This window comes from Tiliqua scincoides, chromosome 8 (assembly GCF_035046505.1).
Source record: "Tiliqua scincoides isolate rTilSci1 chromosome 8, rTilSci1.hap2, whole genome shotgun sequence".
Lineage (NCBI taxonomy): Eukaryota > Metazoa > Chordata > Lepidosauria > Squamata > Scincidae > Tiliqua > Tiliqua scincoides.
This window is the reverse complement of record NC_089828.1, coordinates 23392825-23413918: the sequence shown is the minus strand read 5'-3', so window position 1 is coordinate 23413918 and position 21094 is coordinate 23392825. Positions and strand designations below refer to the sequence as shown.

The following is a 21094-nucleotide window of genomic DNA, read 5'->3' as shown; positions in this document are numbered from 1 at the left end:
ATCCATACCGGGTAAGATGGTGGAATGCCTCATCAAAGATAGGATCTCAAAACACATAGACGAACAGGCCTTGCTGAGGGAGAGTCAGCATGGCTTCTGTAAGGGTAAGTCTTGCCTCACGAACCTTATAGAATTCTTTGAAAAGGTCAACAGGCATGTGGATGCGGGAGAACCCGTGGACATTATATATCTGGACTTTCAGAAGGCGTTTGACACGGTCCCTCACCAAAGGCTACTAAAAACTCCACAGTCAGGGAATTAGAGGACAGGTCCTCTCATGGATTGAGAACTGGTTGGAGGCCAGGAAGCAGAGAGTGGGTGTCAATGGGCAATTTTCACAATGGAGAGAGGTGAAAAGCGGTGTGCCCCAAGGATCTGTCCTGGGACTGGTGCTTTTCAACCTCTTCATAAATGACCTGGAGACAGGGTTGAGCAGTGAAGTGGCTAAGTCTGCAGACGACACCAAACTTTTCTGAGTGGTGAAGACCAGAAGTGATTGTGAGGAGCTCCAGAAGGATCTCTCCAGACTGGCAGAATGGGCAGCAAAATGGCAGATGCGCTTCAATGTCAGTAAGTGTAAAGTCATGCACATTGGGGCAAAAAAATCAAAACTTGAGATATAGGCTGATGGGTTCTGAGCTGTCTGTGACAGATCAGGAGAGAGATCTTGGGGTGGTGGTGGACAGGTCAATGAAAGTATCGACCCAATGTGCGGCGGCAGTGAAGAAGGCCAATTCTATGCTTGGGATCATTAGGAAGGGTATTGAGAACAAAACGGCTAGTATTATAATGCCGTTGTACAAATCTATGGTAAGGCCACACCTGGAGTATTGTGTCCAGTTCTGGTCGCCGCATCTCAAAAAAGACATAGTGGAAATGGAAAAGGTGCAAAAGAGAGCGACTAAGATGATTATGGGGCTGGGGCACCTTCCTTATGAGGAAAGGCTACGGCATTTGGGCCTCTTCAGCCTAGAAAAGAGACACCTGAGGGGGGACATGATTGAGACATACAAAATTATGCAGGGGATGGACAGAGTGGATAGGGAGATGCTCTTTACACTCTCACATAATACCAGAACCAGGGGACGTCCACTAAAGTTGAGTGTTGGGCGGGTTAGGACAGACAAAAGAAAATATTTCTTTACTCAGCGTGTGGCTGGTCTGTGGAACTCCTTGCCACAGGATGTGTTGCTGGCGTCTAGCGTAGACGCCTTTAAAAGGGGATTGGACGAGTTTCTGGAGGAAAAATCCATTATGGGTTACAAGCCATGATGTGTATGCGCAACCTCCTGATTTTAGAAATGGGTTATGTCAGAATGCCAGATGCAAGGGAGGGCACCAGGATGAGTTCTCTTGTTATCTGGTGTGCTCCCTGGGGCATTTGGTGGGCTGCTGTGAGATACAGGAAGCTGGACTAGATGGGCCTATAGCCTGATCCAGTGGGGCTGTTCTTATGTCCTTATAATTATTCAAAATTATATACTACTATATAAACTACACTATAGCATTGTAAAGTAGTGTGCATATATTCTTGTGTGTGTGTGTATATATATACTCACACTTATATGTACTTATATATATGTACATATATCTGTATATTATTATTATTAACAGTATTTATATACAGCTTTTCAACAAAACGTTCACAAAGTGGTTTACAGAGAAAAATCAAATAACTAATGGCTTCCTGTCCCAATAGGGCTCACAATCTAAAAAGATGCAACAATGTTCACAACAATATATTATATTATATATGTTCACAACAATATATTAATTATGTATTAATAATAATGAAATAATGTTATATTTAATATAATTATTCAAAGTTATTATTATTATTGGCAACCTTCAGTCTCGAAAGACTATGGTATCGCGCTCTGAAAGGTGGTTCTGACACAGCGTCTAGTGTGGCTGAAAAGGCCAATCCGGGAGTGACAATCCCTTCCACACCGGGAGCAAGTGCAGTCTGTCCCTGGTCTGTCTCCCTGGCTATGGGCCTTCCTTCTTTGCCTCTTAGCCTCAGACTGTTGGCAAAGTGTCTCTTCAAACTGGGAAAGGCCATGCTGCACAGCCTGCCTCCTAGCGGGCCGCTCAGAGGCCAGGGTTTCCCACTTGTTGAGGTCCATCCCTAAGGCCTTCAGATCCCTCTTGCAGATGTCCTTGTATCGCAGGTGTGGTCTACCTGTAGGGCGCTTTCCTTGCACGAGTTCTCCATAGAGGAGATTCTTTGGGATCTGGCTATCATCCATTCTCACGACATGACTATTACTATATAAACTACACTATAGCATAGTAAAGTGTAGTGTGTGTTTGTGTACAGGTGTGCAGCACTTGACTGCGATATGTTCTCCAGTCCCCTTTGTTACACGATTAGGTCATTAAGTGAACATTCAGCCCAATCATATGCCTTTGTTGTTTAAACACACTCTCTGCCAGACACTCAAAGGCTGCACAGAGACCAATTTCCTCTTCTCTTTGAGGGAAGAGGAATAAGGGAACATGAGGGCTCAAGATTTCTCATGATCATAATGCTAAGTTACAGTTATTTAGTATTAGGAGCAAAGAGTCAGTCTCTTCAAGAGTTCATATAGCATAATTGATACTGCACAAAATACTCAATTAGTAGTGTGTGGTCTGTTGGGCTAAAATTTGGAAATAGGTTCTTAAAATGAAAATTTGCAAAAAATTGATAAAGTTCTATTTCTGAACATTTAGTTATCATTTTTGTTCATTAGATTGGATTTTAGCTAATGGCAAGCATCATTCTTTTATCTTAAGGCAAGCGTCCTTAACTTTTTTCTTTTAATTTCCGCTTTCAATTTGCAGGGTAACAATTATGGACTTCATCTAGTTCTCCAGTCTGCAGCAGTGTCAGAAAGAAACAAACCTGTGAGTTTTGAATTTTTATTATTGATATACCAAGATTTCAGATGTATGAAACTATACAGCTGTGCTCTGTATGTGATTTTTATGATGTCTTCTATTTGTAGAAGACTTTCTATGAAATTTACTACTTTTTTTTACTGTTAGGCGTATTACTATGAGAATTGGCACGATTGTGTTATGGACAACGTATTTTGTATCTGCTAAACCTGTTCACTCATTTGCTCAAATAAATAAAGCTATTCTTAACAGATATCCTGTAAAAGCGTTTAATCCTATTTTGTGTATAATGCACTTTGGCAGAGACTTTGAAACTCAGTTGAAACAGTTGGACCTTCAATTTCTATTCATGTTAATGAATAGAACCCATGAATCCTTAAGCAGATTTTTAAAATCTCAGTATTGCAACAGCATTTTTACTGTCTGGTGGTTACACCATTAGGGTGAGGAGTGTACAGTATTGCCAATCTGCTGAGATGTGCAAGTGGTAGAACAACTTTCCTGCTGTGTATCTTGTTGGAATATACTTTTAAGTATCAAAAATAATCTGACTATGAATCACCTTGAGAATTTTTTTAACGGAAGAGTAATTGAGAAAATTAAAAAAAATTAGCACAATTTTTGAGCGAGGCATATATTGTACTCCACTTGGAGCTGGTTTCACAATCTTTTCACTAAATGTCATATACACAGGGGACTTTAGATGGTATACTAAGCTGAGCATATAATACAGGATGTATCTGTGTACCTATGTATGAATGTAGATCCAGAGTTATGGTCTGGTTCAAATGTATTGGCACACCATGGATTAGCACTGCAAGATTGAGCCATAGCAAACTGTATTCTAACTATACTCGAGCCTTAGCAAACTGAACTGGGCTTGTGTACTCTCCGATCCCTCCTCCTGTGCATGAGAAGAGGAGATGAAAAGCTTCCAGTTTTGAACAAGCAAGTTACCGTATGTTGAAACTTAGAGAACTGGCTTGTTTTAACTATAGTTAGTGGAAACAAACTAGGATATCAAACCACACGGGGCAGGGGGAATCTTGAGCCTGCTGCTCACAGACTCATTCTCATAGTGCCAAACTGGGCTAGTGTTTTATGTGTAGTGAGGGACACATGTACCCAACAGCTCATCTAATTCTATGAAATTTCCAGACACTTCAGTATTAGAGCTGGCCCTCAATTATGAGAAATCGGTACTATACTTGGGAGAAATTGACTGCTTGTATTACTTCCAAACAGTACACAAACTATAAACTTCCTTCTTTAAGGGGCTTAAACCTTCAGAATGTATTCATCAAAGTATTATGAGCTGTTAACTTACTGACATCCATTCCACTGCGTATCCTAGCTGCACTGTACTTTTTGTCCCCCCATGGTAGAATTACCTAAAAAGATTGTTCTTATAAGCTTTTGCAACATGAAGACAATGTATTACACTTCACCTTTTTTCCATTCCCCTTTCTCTATCTTTCCCTCACTTTCTTTTATTCTAATTATTTTATTTTATTTTAAAAGAATTCTTTTATTTTTAAGAATTTTAAAAGAATTCTTTTATTCTTTTATTCTAATAATTCTTACCAAGCATATTCACATAGCTGGTGACAAAAGGAATCTACAGCAACCAAAGAACAGAGAGGAGAAATACAAAAGCAACAGTTGAGTCTTTTAGTCAGTGTTTAGCACCTCTCCACTTTCAATGTTTAGCACCTGTCCACTTTTACTTTGGTAAAATAATGTGCTCTTATTTCCTGCCCACCTCTGATTTCTATATATACTGCCTAATTGTCTCTTAAAAATCTTTCCAGACTTTCTTCGTATTTCCTCTCAGCCTAACTGTTCTCATATGCTCCTTTATTACATGTGGCTTACATTGTTTTTTCAGATATTTCCAGCATGCGTGTGTGTCTAGAATAAAGTTCAATTTCTTGTCCTCATGTCCTTTTAAGTACTTTTACTTCCAAAATGTGTGGGTTAGATCCACTTCTGTTTTCTCAACTTGCTTGTATTTTCAGGATACTATTTGTTTTGTAATATTTTGTGTTGCAGCTTGAGTTCAGGATTCAGAAAGAGCAACCATATCTTCACAACAGGCTCTTACAACATGATCTTGAAAAGAACTATTCAGGGAAACAAGGTAATGTTGGGAGGCTGATTCCTTTTTAAAAATTATGTATGGTGTTTATGAAATGAATAGACTCAGTTATAGTAGGAATGAATTTTTGTGTGTAATAGCTTTTAGAACTGGGCCGTGATCTCCGGGCACCTGAGGCAGTGTGCCAAATGCCACCCCTGTCTTAGTATATTGCCTTGCTGTGTCAAATGCCACCCCTCCACTCACCCATGGTGGCAATCCTTTTTTCCTCCCTGACTTTTAAGAGGAAGATGGGAAAAGAGTGGAAGAGGATGCATGACAAAGAGGAGACTAGGGGGCTAGAGTGTCTCTGACAGTTCAGCTCACTAGTCTTCTCACCTCTACATGTTCTCTTCTGCTCTCTTCCTCTGGTTTCCGGTCCAGGGAGCAGGAGGAGGAATGGTGGAGGAGGTGGGTGATGGAATACTTTTTTCTTCAAAATGGTTGTAACAATGTGAAGACTAAGCGCCCAATCCTATCCAACTTTTCAGCACCAGTTCAGCCATAATACAAACCCAAGGTAAGGAAACAAATGTTCCCATACTTTGAGGAGGCCTCTGTGACTGCCTCCCCAACACAGGAAGCAGTGCATACCCCATTGGCATTGCAGCACCGACACTGGAAAATTGAATAGGTTTGGGCCCTTAGTCTTCACATTGTTACAACCGTTTTGAAGGAAAAAAGTATATGCCCTTCTGTTTTAGGTGATGCACATATCTGGGTCACAACAGCCGATATCTTAGTAGAGACATTCCCTTATGTGTGAAAGTGAAGAGGGAGGACAGTGTCTGCCATCTACACATTTAATAAATGGTTGTATTTAATAAATAATAATATTTTTCTACAATACTGCTTTACTATTCAGGGTTACCTTTTTAGTTGATTAGAAAGGTTTCTAATAGATGAACGGATAAAATTGGAAGTCTTACTCTAAACATGTGGGTAATGTCATCTTTTCTTGTGAGAAACGCTGGTGTGCCTCTAGTAATTGTGTCTGTCATTTACTGCCCTTTTATTCTCTGACGTGAAGGGCTACATACCCAAGTGAAATGTCTGCCTTGAAAGTTTCTCTGGGCTTGGAATCTCTCTTACAGAAAATTGTTCATTAAACCTGACCCTTGTGCCCACTTTTGATCAGCAGTAGTTCAGGCAGAAATTATGCTGCTTCCATGTCTGCTATTACCTTCAGTAGCATACAAAAGTATCATGCTCGACTGAATTCAGAATTCTGTCACCAAATTGTTCATTTCTCTCTCAGTGTTTAAATCTCTTGCTATCCATTCCCATGTTTGGCAGACTCCTTGTTTTTTTACCTCCAAAACCCTTTATGGTCTTTTCTATCTTTCTGCCCCCTTCTCCATTTTTGTCCCTGAATTTTGATCTTCATTTCACCAGCTCCTTCGCTTTTAGTTGCCTGAAGGTCTTTAGCTGCCTTAAATTATTTCAACTCTTTCCCCTTAATGCTCTTTTTACCTGGAACTTCCTTCTAGAGCACATTATTCTGTCTCAGACAAGTTTTCTTTGAAGCCTTTGGCTTGATGTCTTAGGGCCCAATCCTATCCAGTTTTTTCAGTGCCAGTGTAACTGTGTCAATGGGGCATGCACTGCATTCTGTGGTAGGGAGGCAGTCACAGAGGCCTCCTTAAGGTATGGGAACATTTGTTCCCTTACCTTGGGGCTGCATCGCAGCTGTACCAGTGCTGGAAAATCCTTGGATAGGATTAGGCCCTTAGTTCTCTCCCTAGCTGTATCTATAACTCCTCTTACCTCTGTTGAAATTTAGTTTTTTGGCTCATTGGGGGCAGGACCTGTTGTTGCTGTTCCTCTGTAAAGCATCATGCCTGTGAAGTTGTCTTTATTAATGAAAGTATTGGGTGAATTTCAGTGTGGTGTAGTTGCAAGAATGTCAGACTAGGAGTGAAAGACCCAGGTTCAAATCCCCACTTATCCAGAAAACTTCTGGTGTCACCTTGGGCAAATCTCTCAGCCTCACTCGCATCACAGGGTGAACAATAAAATGGTCATTGGAAGTACTGTAAATTTCATATTGAACTCCTTGGAGGAAGAGTGGCATAAAAGAAGGGGTAATTAAGTAAATTAGAATGTCACTGAACGTTGTTTGCACAGAAATGTGTTTAAATGTTTAGAATGTAATTCTAGCAAACCTGGTAGTTTGTGATTAATGAAATTGCTTGTTCATAGGCACATCTGACAGATTAGTTTTGTCTGTGCTGGTCTCTGGTTCTGTCATAATCTATTTTTTTCCGCTCTCCAGCAGATGGAAGATTAAGTCCTTTAGCACGCAGTAAAAAGGTGTACGTCCCTATGTCGTCACAGTTTGCAGATATTCCTGGACTGGATATGAAACCTGGCTCAGGGTCTCTGACAGCATTTGGTGATTGCTCTTTTCCTAACCCTTCCAAATACAGGATTCAACAGGGCTGCCATAGTGCTGGCCCAAATATTTCAGGTAACTGACATGAAGGTTGCTAAAGCAATCATCCAAACATTTGCTGTCAAATGGTACATTTCATCCAAAAGCTATAGGTTACTGCTCTTTCGGTTCTGTCAGTATGCATTACTCCTCTTATAGTAGATTTTGCTTGCCTCTACTGCTATAGCAAGGAAATAAAAACCTTTTGTCAGATTTTCAATGGTACGTTTAAAGAGCTGTAGCCAAGGTGTCAGATATGCCCTTTGCTTCTAGCCCTCCTTTTCCCTTTTTCTTCCTTATTCCCTCCCATGTTCCTTTATTATTTTATGTATATAATGCATTTATTTCTCATCCTGCCTCCAAGGAATTCAAAGTGACATTCCCCTCCCCTGCCCCTCCATTTAATTCGCACCACAAACCCTGCAAGATGGTAGCTGTGCGAAGGTCACCCAGTGAACTTAATGACTGAGGGAGGATTGGAACCTGGCTCTTCCTAGTCCTCATCTGATCATTACGGAAACTTGTCTCTCTTGTTACTCTCCCTTCCCACTTTCTGTGTGGTAACTGGGCTGCTGAGTTCTGGCAAATAGACATATATCAACTTCATTTAGTTACAGAACTTGCCTCACTCCAAAAACCTGTGACAGATACAAGAAGCCAATCCCCACACACACCAAGGGGTCTGATCTTTCCAACATAACTCTCTTTCCTGATTAGCCACAGTCAATTTGAATCAGCAGGCATGTGAAGTTAAATGTTTGTTTTGGATCCTCATTCAACATCCACACATCCATTGCAAGCACTTCCAGAAAATATATCTAGAATTGAAGCTTAAGTGAGGCATCCCAGCAGTGAGGGCCCAATCCTGTCCAACTTTCCAGCACTGCACTACTCCCCCACTGCAGCATAAGGCACACGCCCCATTGGCATGGCTGCATCAGCACTGGAAAGTTGGAGAGGATTGAACTCTGAATCAGTCACTCGCAGTGGTAGAGCCAAATAGGCACATGTCTATAAGCATCTGGTAGTAAAATTGGTGCATGTATGAAATATTTTTCTGATGTTTTTAAAAATGATTTTTTATTAGATGTCAGTTATGGGAATGCTTCCTTTCCTTTGGTGCGTCGTACTGCAGAAGAGAAAACGCTGCAATCTGACAAATTGACGCTGGAAAGGTAAGGCCCTCTTTACTTCCAGGTCAGACGATTGTAAAGTTCTCTATGTGGGACTGCCTTTGAAGATGGTCTGGAATCCTCAGTTGGTGCAGAGTACCTCCACCAGCGTGCTGGCAGGAGCTGGCTAGACAGGCACCTATAACACTGATTTTTACAGGAACTGCACTGACTGCCTATTTGCTTGTGTGCTGAATTCAAAATGCTGGTCTTGGCTTTAAGCCGTGAATGCTCTGGAACCAGAGTATCCCAGTGACCTCCTGCTCTCATATAGATGTGCCCAAACCTTAAGATCCACTTCTGAGGCTCTGCTCCTAGGCCTTTCTTTAGGGATGATCTGGCTGGTGGGTACTAGTGTCAAGGCTTTTTTAGTATTGGTGCTGAGGCTGTAGAAATCCCTTTTAAAAATTTTTTAAAAATAATCCTGTTGAGTTATTCTCTCTGCTGATTTTGATGTCTCAGGGCCAAATCCTATCCTGTTTTCCAGTGCCGGTGCAGCTATGCCAAGGTGGCATGCACTACATCCTTTGGTGGGGAAGTAATCATGGAGGCCTCCTCCAAGTTAGGGAGCATTTGTTCCCTTTCCTCAAGGCTGCATTTCAGCTGCATGGGCCCTCAAAAGTTGGATAGGATTGGGCCCTCATTGTGCTATGAGATTTTTAGATGGTTTTGTGTTTGATATTTTGTATTTGAGTCATTCTTGTAAGACATCTTTTGGTGACCATGTCAAGAAAGGCAGGATAAATCTATATTGAATAAAGATGAGTATGTAATGCTGTTCATGGCACAGTCCTAAGTGTATTTATTTAGAAGTAAGTCCCAAGATGATTCTTACTCATAGGTGATTCTGCATAAGTTTGCAGCCTTCATCTGTCTGGGAAGACTGTGGGCACTTGAAACTTTGAGATATACAAGCACTTTTGGTCAATGTTAATTCATCTAAGTTGAACTTGCTAGAAGATTGCAGAAATAATAATTCACTTTTATTTTGAAACGATTTAAAAGAAAAGTGCAATTGTGCTGTTATATTCAAGGCTACCTTATTAAACAATCATTCAGATGTGCATAATGGAAGTGATGATAGTAGAGCCGAAATGGCATGTAGTGACGTCATAGGTGCTTATGAAACTATCTAATACCAAATCAGATCATATATTTTTAATGTTTTTAATTGTGAGCCGCCTTGAGTGTCCTTCATTGGATAGAAAGGCAAGATATAAATTTCTAAAATAAATAAATAAATAAATATTATCCACTTTGACAACAGCTCACCGAGGTCTCAGACCTGCTACCCAGAGCCTGTGAGAGGAATTTTACCAGGGGGTACAAAGTTTCTTTTGGGCCTCTTCCCAAAGAGGGACGGATGAAACAGACTGAACTGTGGCAGTGGAGGTGGGCAGAATGGGAGCAAAACAGGCAGGGGAAAGTGGCAAAAACTGGTACAGTCTTTGGAGCCCAGGTCTATCAGTCTTCCCAATGTAGAGCTGAGGTCTGCCTGCCTGCCTGGTGTTGGCAGCTAGATACGGAAAACTGACTCCTAAATCTCTCTAAAATCTTTCAAATATAGAAAATCATTGCAGGAGATTAGTATCATTGTATTTAGGCTCACACTAGAATGGAAAGTGTCCTGTGTGCACCAAAACTGACTTCTGCATCGGCTACAGTCATCCATAAACCAAAGAACTACTATAGCAGGTCCGTTTCCTCCCAGTTGTGATGCTGTTAAGGAATGTATGCATTCCTGGGCCTGGTGTGTATGGCTTGTGGCAGTAGTCGCTGCCATGTGCCCACAGTAATGCCTCCAGCATCCTACGTGAGCAGTGAGTCTGGCTGAGATTGAAAAATGTAAGATCCCAGGAAGTTTCTGGGCCCCTTTCTTTGGCTCCTAGGCCCGCTTTCTGACCCTGGGCTTGGGTACAAATTACCCCCTTTACCCCCCTCTCCCAGGGCCTGCTGCTACCATGGATCCTTTTCAATTTTGGGTACTGAATAAATCGTCCTTCCATACAAACCATGTTAGAACTATGACTGTCACAGCAAATGTTTACAGTGGGGGTTTGACAGTATTTAATATTGCTCACTCTTTTGTGAAATCTGGTACAAAATAGTTTGCATATGCGTGTGAGGGAGTTTGAACTTATCACCTATATTTGCTCTGCTAACTGCTACTTAGACTTTTCCTTTATTGCTCCTTTTTCAGACAAAAGCTGACAGTTTGTCCAATTATTGATGGAGAAGAACACCTTCGCTTGCTAAGCTTGCAACATAATTCCATAACTTGGATTCAGAATATTTCCAACTTGCACCATCTTATTTACCTAGATTTGTCTGATAATCAGATAGAGGAAATAAGTGGTCTTTCCACACTGAGGTCTCTCCGTGTCCTTTTACTTGGAAATAACAGGTAGAGGTGGCCGACTTATTTTAAAAGGTTATTTTTAAAATGGGATTCTTAGCGTAACTGTGGACAGTATGTTCTCTTTAGCGATTGGCCATATATGTTCCCTATAATAATTATTATTAACAGTATTTATATACTGCTCTTCAATGAAAAGTTCACAAAGCGGTTTACAGAGAAAATCAAACAATTAATGGCTCCCTGTCCCAAAAGGGCTCACAATCTAAAAAGATACAAAAGAACACCAGCAGACAGTCACTAGAAAAGACACTGCTGGGATGAGGAGGGCCAGTTACTCTCCCCCTGCTAAATAAAATAGGAGCACCCATTTGAAAAACAGCCTCTTACCTAGTTAGCAGGAGTAACAGGGTAACCCGGTTAACTGGGTAACAGGAGTAGTTGGGTGACTGAATGCAACAGAATTTACTTCAGGTGTCCGAACATCTCAGTAATCATGACATATCAACTGGAAGAGATGCAAAAGACAGCAATTAAAAAGTTCATCTTCCTTATGACGAAAGGCTACTGTGTTTGGAGTCATCCAATAAAGCTGATTAAGGGGAAGCTATGATGGGGAAAAGGAAGTGTGTCTTCATGTAGCTCATAATTTGTGTTGGTTGCCGAAAGGTGTGGTGGTCACTAGCTTGGGTGGCTTTAGGAGGGTATTATACAAAGTCATTGAGAACAGGTCTATCACAGTGGTTTCTATTCCTGATGGCTATGCGCTACCTCCAGGTTCAAGAGCAGTATACCTCTGCGAACCAGCTGCAGGAGAACAATGGTGGGAGACGATTCCTTTCTCTCTTGCTTGTGGCCACTGTGGGCCATCTGAACCAGATGGGTCCCTGGCCTGATCCAGCAGGGCTTCTGTTGTGTCTTTATATGTTCATTCTCCTCTAATGGAGTTCATAGTGTTGTATGAGGACTAGGAAGCTTCAGTTTTCCTGGGACTGTTCTTGTATCTTGCTATCTTTCCACCTTTGCCCAATGGTCAAGCACTCCACTTCCAGAATACCCATTTTATATTATTATTGATAAAAATTTGTTGTATTGCTTTTCTTTAAAAAAGTTCACACAACTGTTTACACAGCAGAATAAATGAAGACATGGTTCTGTGTTCAGAAGGGGCTCACAGTCTTTATAAAACAAAAAATAGTGTACAGGAGCAACACCAGCAAACAGGCATGGAAAATGCATCATGTTGGACTTACCGCAGCCCCTCGCCCATAAGTCGATCTCACAGATAATCTGAGGGCAGGGTTAGAGGGAAAAATCATGGAATTTTCTATGACCCTCGGATTAGTTGGGAGTTAAACTTAGGAGGGTGTCTGACTATAGTTTTGTCTGATTTTACCTGAGGCCAGATCCTGAAAAATAACCTACCAGTAATTGTTACCTAAGAACTGTACAGTCTCTAATTTATTAAAACATAGTAAAAGATCATGATACATTTTTATTCTTTTTAAATTCTGGTCTTTGCCACCTTTTTATAAACACTATCAGAGTAAGTGCACTGTAAACAACATACCAATAAAACAGTGGTTCCCAACCTAGGGTTCAAGTACCCCCAGGGGCACTCAACAGGACCTTTAGGGGGTACTTGAAGAAGAATGGAATAGTGGCAGAAAAAGGCAGGTAGTGCTCCAGAATGCCTTGCAAGGCAGGAAGGGAGGTAGCTAGTTGGCTGTGAAAGCCTCACCAATAGCTAATTTTTGGTCATCAGTTCATGTATGAACCAGTGATAGAAAACAAGCATAGTAAAAAGCTGAAACATAATATGGAAAGTGATCAATCACGCAGAATTTCTCAGCACACTTCTGGTGCAAAACAGTGCAAAGGCAGAGTCTTCTGTTCTTCAGACAGATAAAAAGAGAAAATACTTGATGAATACATGAAGTATGGGTTTTCATAGATAGGAGATGGGGGCTTTTATTTTTAATTACAAACATTTTGCTAATATGAAGAGTACAATTTATGGGAATAGACTGCCAAGGGATATGCAAGTGAAAAGGGTTGGGAACTACTGCAGGAGAACCATGAATCGAATCCATCTTTAAGGTGTTGGTGTGTTAAGTCCAAAGCTCTACGTATAACATACAACTTAAAACACATAACTGGGAGTGTGCAATTCAGTTCACAGCAGAGAGATGAGCAAGTGCAGCTACATACAGTTGCAACCTTTTTTACTCAGAAGTAGATCCACTGTTTTCTATGGGTGTTATTCTTAAGTAATGGTGCACTGAATTGTAGTCTGGGACTTTGTTTCGATTGGAAAGGAGGATCTCATCTTGGTGTTGAAAAAAACAGACCTCTGCCAGACGCAAGCATTTGCAAAAGGGGTCCAGGGTGCAGCAGCATTTGCAAAATGGAATGAGGAGAATAAAAGGTTAAGTTTGGCTGGAATTTCCCAGCAAGGTAACTATAAAAATAAACAACCCTCTAATGATCTCTGAATTGTTTCTAATAATCAAGCAGTGCCTGCTTGAAATGCAGCTGCTTGAAAGGAAACCCAGGACAGGACAGAGTTGGAAAGTTCTGCCCTCTGATCGACCTTGGAGATAAGGCGAGGTGATAATTTCAGCTTGATTACTTGGCAAAAATTTGTCGCCCTGTAGGCAAGTATCTATGGCAGTGATTTTCAATCTTTTTTGTCTCATGGCACACTGAAAAGGTACTAAAATTGTCAAGGCACACCATCAGTTTTTTGACAATTGACAAGGCACATCATACTGTTGGGGAGCTCACATCCCCATTGGCCCTCCCTCAAACTCTTGTGGCATACCTGCAGACCATTCACGGCACACTAGTGTGCCAAGGCACAGTGACCGAAAATGGCTGATCTATGGAACAGTGTACCAGTGCACTACTTAAAGGGAACTTCTCATTTGAATTAGCAAGGGGTGTTCATTTTGCATAATCTTAGACTGAATGGAATTTTGTTCTGTTTCTCCCTTCAACATTTTGACTTTCCAATTTACTTTTAATGGCAGGGATAGCTCAGTGTTAGATCTCTGTGTGGAACATTCTCGGCCTTCAAGCAGGGGAGCTATATATACTGGAGGTTGATGGATGCACTGGAGCTCCCTTAAAATTCTGGATCAGATTCTCTATTATGCTTTATAAAAACTGGTCATGGGTTGTAGTCTAGTGGGAGTAAAAAGGGAAAAAAAACCATTTGAAGTGAAGATATTTCAATGCTTGAATTTTTCAGAATAAAGACAATATCAAATCTGGAAAACCTTGAAAACCTTGATGTTTTGGATCTTCATGGAAATCAGGTATAGTTTGTCAAATTGTTCTGCAAAAATGCCCTGGCCACGGGCTGCTGGTTATTCATTTTTCACATACTATCCATTATGTGCTGCTGTTCTGCATCCTCCTTTCATTTTGGTGGGGATTACCAAATTCGGGCATTCGTTGTCAGCATATTTTTTTCCAGAAGTTAACATGGAGTTAAATTTACTAATTGCTTATCAAGTGAATATACCATATATTTTATTGGAGCTATAAGATAAATAGTTGACCTTGGCCCCTCCACCCACGTGGTATTTTTCTGGATTGGTAAAGTCTTCTGAGCAGGTATACCTATGCTAAGCGAATAATTGTCCTATCGTCTCTACTACAGTAGGGGTGTAAAACATGGACAGTGCAATCCTAAGCTGATGTGGTGTCATGCTGGGTATTTATTGCTGGCAGTATAGTGTCTTACATCACTTTTATGACACCCAGCACTGGCATTGGGGCTGGAGCACTGGCAGTATGCCCATTAGGATCAGGCTCTAAAACTACAGGTGGAGCCTATTTATCCACAGATTTTTCATCCACGGATCTGGATGAATCATTCATCTCCTGGACCTGCATTGAGCCAGACTTGGCTCCACAGCTCCGGTCCCCTTTGGAGGGAGAAAGGGGCGGAAAATCGCAGGTTTGATTATCTGCAATTTTGGATATCAGCAAGGGGTCCAAGAACACATCCCTCGCAGATCCTGAGGCCCCACCTGTAATTCTGCTGAACAGGATGCTTATTGTCCTTATGGAATTGCTTCTCTTCATCTGTGACCAGGTCATTTTTTTTTTAACCTTGTAGTTATTGAAAAGCATTTCAGCAGCTCGTGTGGACCTTTTTAAAAACGTGGCTTTGTTTCTTTCTGGCAGAAACAATAGTCATGTGCAGTCTCAGTAGGTTGTTGAGAAATTGGATCTCAGAATTATACTTGTTCAGAAAAACAGATATATCATTAGCTTCTTTATCTAACTCTTCAAGGTTTCACTTTTGTGTGTGATTGTTTGATAAAACAAAGTTTTTGTAGTCACTATGTAGGCCACCTGTGAGCATTATTTTTGGAAGGGAAAGGCAGGGTAATGTAGAAAGTAGCCTTTCCCAACTCAGACCAGAGGTTTCACTTAGAATTGACACTTACTGGCAGCACCGTTCCAGAATTTCAGGCAGTGGTCTTTCTCTTACCTGGAGATACCAGAGTCTGAAGCTTAGGCCTTCTGCAAGCAAAGCGTGTGCTCTACCACTGAGTTTGGGCACCTTTGCATTCACATCCCTGGTTGAAATTATTTACATAAATAAACATAGTTCTTCTGACCTTCAGTATGAACTTGTGAACTGGATATTCTGTGAGCTGCTGAGAGTTCTTTAATGTAAATCATATCGATTGATTCTATTATGATTGTATATCAATACAATATATAGAAGTGAATGACAATCACCTAAATATCTTGGGCATGTGTGCCTGAGAAAATTATGTGCTTGATAATGGGGGTGACTGTTCATTCAAATGTCAGAGGATGTTAATCATGGTATAAATATGGGAGTCATTTTGAGATTGCAGTTTCATGCACTTTTTATTTAGATTTCTCTTACTGACTCTTTGATATCAAGATGAATTCAAAGAAATTTGTCTAGAGAACAAGACAGATTACTTTCAGGAGTTTAATAAAGTGACATATATGCTTTTTGGATATGTAGTCTTGGGATGGGATCCAAATAGCTGAGTTCTACATGCCAAAGTGGGCTTTGTATGTGTTTACAGCAACTCCCTATTTCTCACATCAAACCATTTTTGAAACTGAGGGAACTTTCAAAAGCATTTAGTCATATGGCATGAGAAGAAAGGCTTAATTCAAAAATCCAAGTGAGCCCACTCAAGCATCCCAGCCATAGTGTATTAATCATTCAGTTTGAAAATACTCAGGACATTTTTACTTAGTATTGAAGAACAAACAATTTCTGTCTTTTAGAATGCCTAATTGATGCAAATGGTTATCCTTAATGTTATTGTTTAACCTGAATTTTTTTCTATCATTAAGAAAAGAAGGGCTGGGAGATTCCAAATTTAATGGTCTTACTATGCAAAATGTTGAAAACATGATGTTGAAATGGATCTGTGAAGCTCAGAAAATGGATGTCTAAACTGAGAAATTGTATGGTTCTCCAGACTTGTTGACTTTATTAAGGATGCCAATGATATATGGAATGATAAAAATCACATAAGAATTATGTGCTGTATCCAAGAGAAGTTATACTTTGGACAAGTCATGACTAAGCACCACTGCAAAATCAGTGGGATAGGTTCGCCATTATACATCATTGGATTCTCTCTCTCTTCAAGCATACCGTTAATAACTACAAATGAAATATCAATAGCATTTTCACTTTTATGTTTTTAACTAAGATCATGGGCAATACCTATTCTACAATGGAACAAGTCTGGCTTGATTGCTTTCTCTGCCAGTCTGCCATCCTTGCACTAACCAGACTCGGACAGGGTTCTAACCAGAACCAGATGCAAGGTTCTGCCATCCTTGCACTAACCAGACTTCAGCAGGGTTACTATGTCATGTCTCTCCAGCCCATGCCATCATCTAATAAAATATATATGATTTTTAAAAGGCAAAAGAAGAAGCTGTGAGCAGAAGAAATAAAGGAAGCACTGAGAGAGGAAGTTATAAATAACATCTCTATGAATTCTTCATGAAACCCAGATGAATGCTCTTTAGAAAGCATGTGTTGCAGGACTCTTTGTTAGACACCATATTTGGAGAGCTCTGCAATTCATGCTTTGCCATCTGTTGCAGTCTGAGTGATATCCAGCTCTAAATAACTGTTTATACCCTTGCTTGCCAAATCTGTTATTTTCATGATTGGCCATATAATTATTCATTTGGAGGCTATGTGGCACATGCAAGTGTAGCTTATCTACAGTTAACTTGAGTTGCAAACAATCGCGCACTTATCTGAGACTATGTCCCACTGAATGTGGTTGCTTGCTTCTGAGCAAACGTGCATGGGAGTGGGGTATCAAGCAATTAACTACTTCACTTCCATGCTTCACATCCACTTAAGTGTTGGAATCTTAGAAGATAAGCTGATTTGATACCTGGGTACAAGAGAATTAGTTATGATTAACAGTGCAATCCTATGCATATCTACTCTGAAGTAAATCCCATTAAGTTCATTGGGGCTTAATTCAAGAAAGTTGGCACTTTCTTTGGAGTAAGCCTCACTGAACGCATGGGACTTGTTGCTGAGCAGACATGCTTAAGATTGCATTGTGACTCACATTGAAATTAATTACTAATGGATAATTTGTCCCACTGATTTTTCAGTAGTGCTTAGTCATGATTAACTTAGGATATAAATTCTTGGGGTGGGAAGAGGGGATGGACCTCAGTTGTTAAAATATTCATGCTAATGCACTGTTACTTTTTTCTTTACAGATTTCTAGCATAGAAAATCTCAATCATTTAAGTGAGCTCAGAGTCTTAAATCTTGCCCGAAATTGCTTAACGTGTGTTGAAAACCTCAATGGACTGGATTCATTGACAGAACTTAATCTTCGATATAATCAGATCACATCTGTGGTAAGTGGGTGAACTGAATCTGTTTGCTTTGATTCTGCTAAAAAATGTTGTGATTGGTTTGAGCCATGCTGCCACTGGAGCTTCAAAATGTGCTTTCAGCTTGTTGCTGGTCTTGCAATATAGTATTTAACATCATTTGGACAAATGCATGATAAACTATGGAAACACATTGGGTTGGATCTAAAGGTTCCCTTTTGCTTACTGAAGGCTTACTGCTTACTGCAGGATAGATTGCTGTGTAAGAAAAGTGAAATTAAATTTGGTTTGTAGATTTTTAGTGCTGTTTTTGTGAATGAATGTGTTGGTGTTCTGAGTTGTTTTGGGGCTTTAAAGTGGAAATGTAGCATGCAAGAACTTAAAGAATAAGATGATGTTTTTGTATAAATTCTTGTGCAAGTGGAAGCAAAAGAACTCCTATAGAGCTTGCTTGTTATGTAACAGCAGGAACCTCTGGGCAAGTGTTTGTGAAGCATAGCTAGCAGCAATTTTCTTTCCACTCACAGCTGTTTGGGTCCAACCTATGATGTACTGTATAGAAATGCACTAAGGAATTTTTTGGCTATATCTCTTGCAGATGTTGGCTGAACATCTGTCATCTTTCAGAGGGCCAGGGCAGGCAGAAGGGTTTCTGGCTGTCATTGACTAAATTGCTCTGATTGTTGAGGGGGTGGGACAAAAAGAAAAGAGAGAGAGAGAGAGCAAGAGCGGGGGCCTAGGAAAAGAGAGGATTTCCATCAATAGGCCAAGGGTCTATTGCAGTGGTTCTCAAACTTTTAGCATCGGGATCCCCTTTTTAGAATGATTGTCTGGGATGGAAGTGATATCATGGTTGGACATGACATCATCAAGCAGGAAGTGCTTTCCTGAGGATTCTGTAAGTGCTGAAATTGCCTATAGCAAGCACTGAAATTGTGCCATTTACAATTAAATAAGGGGAGATGAGATGGGAAAGTGAATTCCCTCTGTAGCTTGCCTGCAAAAACCTCAAACATCCTCCCTCCAAAAAACAAACACTGTAAGATTTTCAGCCCTACCCCAGTTGAAACCCAGTTCAATTTAAATTCTTATATTTAAGCCAGTTCAGTGTTATTTGGGACAAAATCAATTTTAGATCCAATATTTTTTTTGTTTAGGCTGGATTGAGATTCAAAGCTTCCCTCTAAACATCATTAAAAATGCAGAATGATGAGGCAAAGAAATAAGACTCTACTGGTTTGGTGGGTGAGAGAGGAATCTGTAAAAGACAACAATCTTCCCAATTAAGCAGTGGTTCCAAACCTACTAGCACTGGAACCCATTTTTTAAAATAACACACCAGCAGGACCCACCTAGCTTTACAGGACTAAAAAAGAAAAAAGGTCTTATTAGTTCAAGCCTCTTTTTACTGTACTATGATGGGGGGCTACCTTCTGGAGCGCTTATTGAGCTCCATGTGCATAGAATCGGGACCATTCTGGTAGCCTTGCACCCCCTTTCGTCTGGCCTTCCACATGAGCCAAGATACGGTTGCTTACTCACAAGTAAATGTAACAGTGCTGGCTTAGTTTTGCTTTCCTTAGGGCTCAGTACATTTGTCAGCTTGGAGGGAGAGACTTTTTGGGGGGCTGCGTTCATCAGATTGGGACCATTCTGGTGGCATTGAATTCCTCTCAGTCTGTCCTTTGTAGTGGACCAAGGCACAATTGTCTGCTTGTGAGTAAACATATGGTATTGCTCAGTTTCACTTTTCATAGGGTTCAATGCATTTTGTCGTCTGCTGTCAGCTTATCAGTTGCAGCTTCGCGACCCACCCACAGTCAGGTTGCGACCCACAGTTTGAGAAACCCTGGTCTATTGGATCCTAGGAAAGGACTGGAAGAGCAGTTGTTTCAGAGGAATGAGAAGATCTGATGACAAGTCTGACTGTGGGAGGCAGAGTGGAGAAAGAGAAAGAGATGGCTAGGAGTTGCAGAAGTGAGGTGGGCTGAAATTCATGTATAGATTTAAAAAAAAAAAAAATAACCAAGTCTTTTGGAGGCAACTGCTGCTATTCCCATACATATAATCGCCTTTGAGAACTAAGATTTGCAGGCTTTCTTTGCAACAAAATAGATTCTTTTGTTTTTTAAAAGACAAATTGCTGTTTAGAAGTTGCAGTTTGACTTCATATTTTCTACCAAGGTGGCATACAACATTTAAAAGTAAACAATAAAATACACAATAATATCTGCAGAAACACCCAAACGCAAAGCAAAAATGTTGAGTGAAACATGATGATCTTCACATTCCATCAGAATACTAACAAGGAGGGGGCAGCTCTCAATTTAAAAGGGAGGCTGTTCCATATTTGCAGCAGCGCCACAGAGGAATACCTAAATAAATAGAAGTGCTGCAGAACTAACTAATTTGCATCACTGTGAATACACTGTCTTGGTGGTCAGAGTGCACTGTTATCCTGTCATGTGGCCTGAAGGTTTATGCAGATCTGAATCTCTCTAGAGTACTGATGCAAGTTTAGGGAGCTCAGAAGTAAGTCTAAAGTCTGCATGGCAGAGTGAGTCTGTTCTTCAGTGGATGGGGAAGAATTTTCCCAGAGAGAGGATTATTTAGCTTCTGACTCTTTGGATGAGAAACACTCTGCATAGGCTTGGCTTGTAACGTGTGGCCTATATGCTTGTCCATTCAGCAGCCAAGAGCCACGAGAGACTGTGATGCCCCACATTTTGTTCAGTTTACTAGAGTTTTCATAGACAGGAAGGTCAACCCATCTACTGACCATTGGTTTGTGTGCAGGCTGTAGCATAAAGAAAAAGGTATCTGTCATTTGTGAAATAGTTTATAACAGTGGTTCCCAAACTGGTGGGTCATGACTCACCAGGGAAACTGGAAGGAGGGCATTCCCCCTTAAGGGGAGTGACCTTGCTCCAATGGCAGCGACAGTGCTGCAGGGATCACAATACTGCCAAGGGGTTTATTTCTTGCCTTGGGGGCAGAGCTGGTCTCCTGCAGGGTCCTGGACTCTTGCAGCCCCTTCTGTTGTCCTCTGATCCTTCTTTAAAACAATCCTTGTCTCTGATCAACAGCTACTTCATGAAAATGGAAGTAGCTGCTGATTGGAGATAAGGATTATTTTCAGAAGCCTCAGAGGACAACGGAGGGGGCTGCAAGCCTCCAGGACCCTGCAGGAGGCAAGCTTTGCCCCTAAGGCAAGAAATAAA

The 21094-nt window shown here is 40.7% G+C and overlaps 1 protein-coding gene across 3 annotated transcripts in view; it reads left to right on the top strand.

Moving 5' to 3' along the window:
- The window catches only part of LRRC49 (leucine rich repeat containing 49), a 58649-nt gene that overhangs the window by 1322 nt on the left and 36233 nt on the right, over positions 1 to 21094 (top strand). Inside the window, exons 2-8 of one of the 3 annotated variants that reach the window (XM_066635624.1) lie at positions 2827 to 2889; positions 4936 to 5023; positions 7299 to 7490; positions 8542 to 8629; positions 10827 to 11030; positions 14236 to 14302; positions 17754 to 17897. In XM_066635624.1, the coding sequence (XP_066491721.1) occupies positions 2827 to 2889; positions 4936 to 5023; positions 7299 to 7490; positions 8542 to 8629; positions 10827 to 11030; positions 14236 to 14302; positions 17754 to 17897 (846 nt within the window). Of the gene's footprint in view, positions 1 to 2826; positions 2890 to 4935; positions 5024 to 7295; positions 7491 to 8541; positions 8630 to 10826; positions 11031 to 14235; positions 14303 to 17753; positions 17898 to 21094 lie in introns of all 3 variants that reach the window. The other 2 variants (XM_066635623.1, XM_066635625.1) reach the window with 2 other exon arrangements.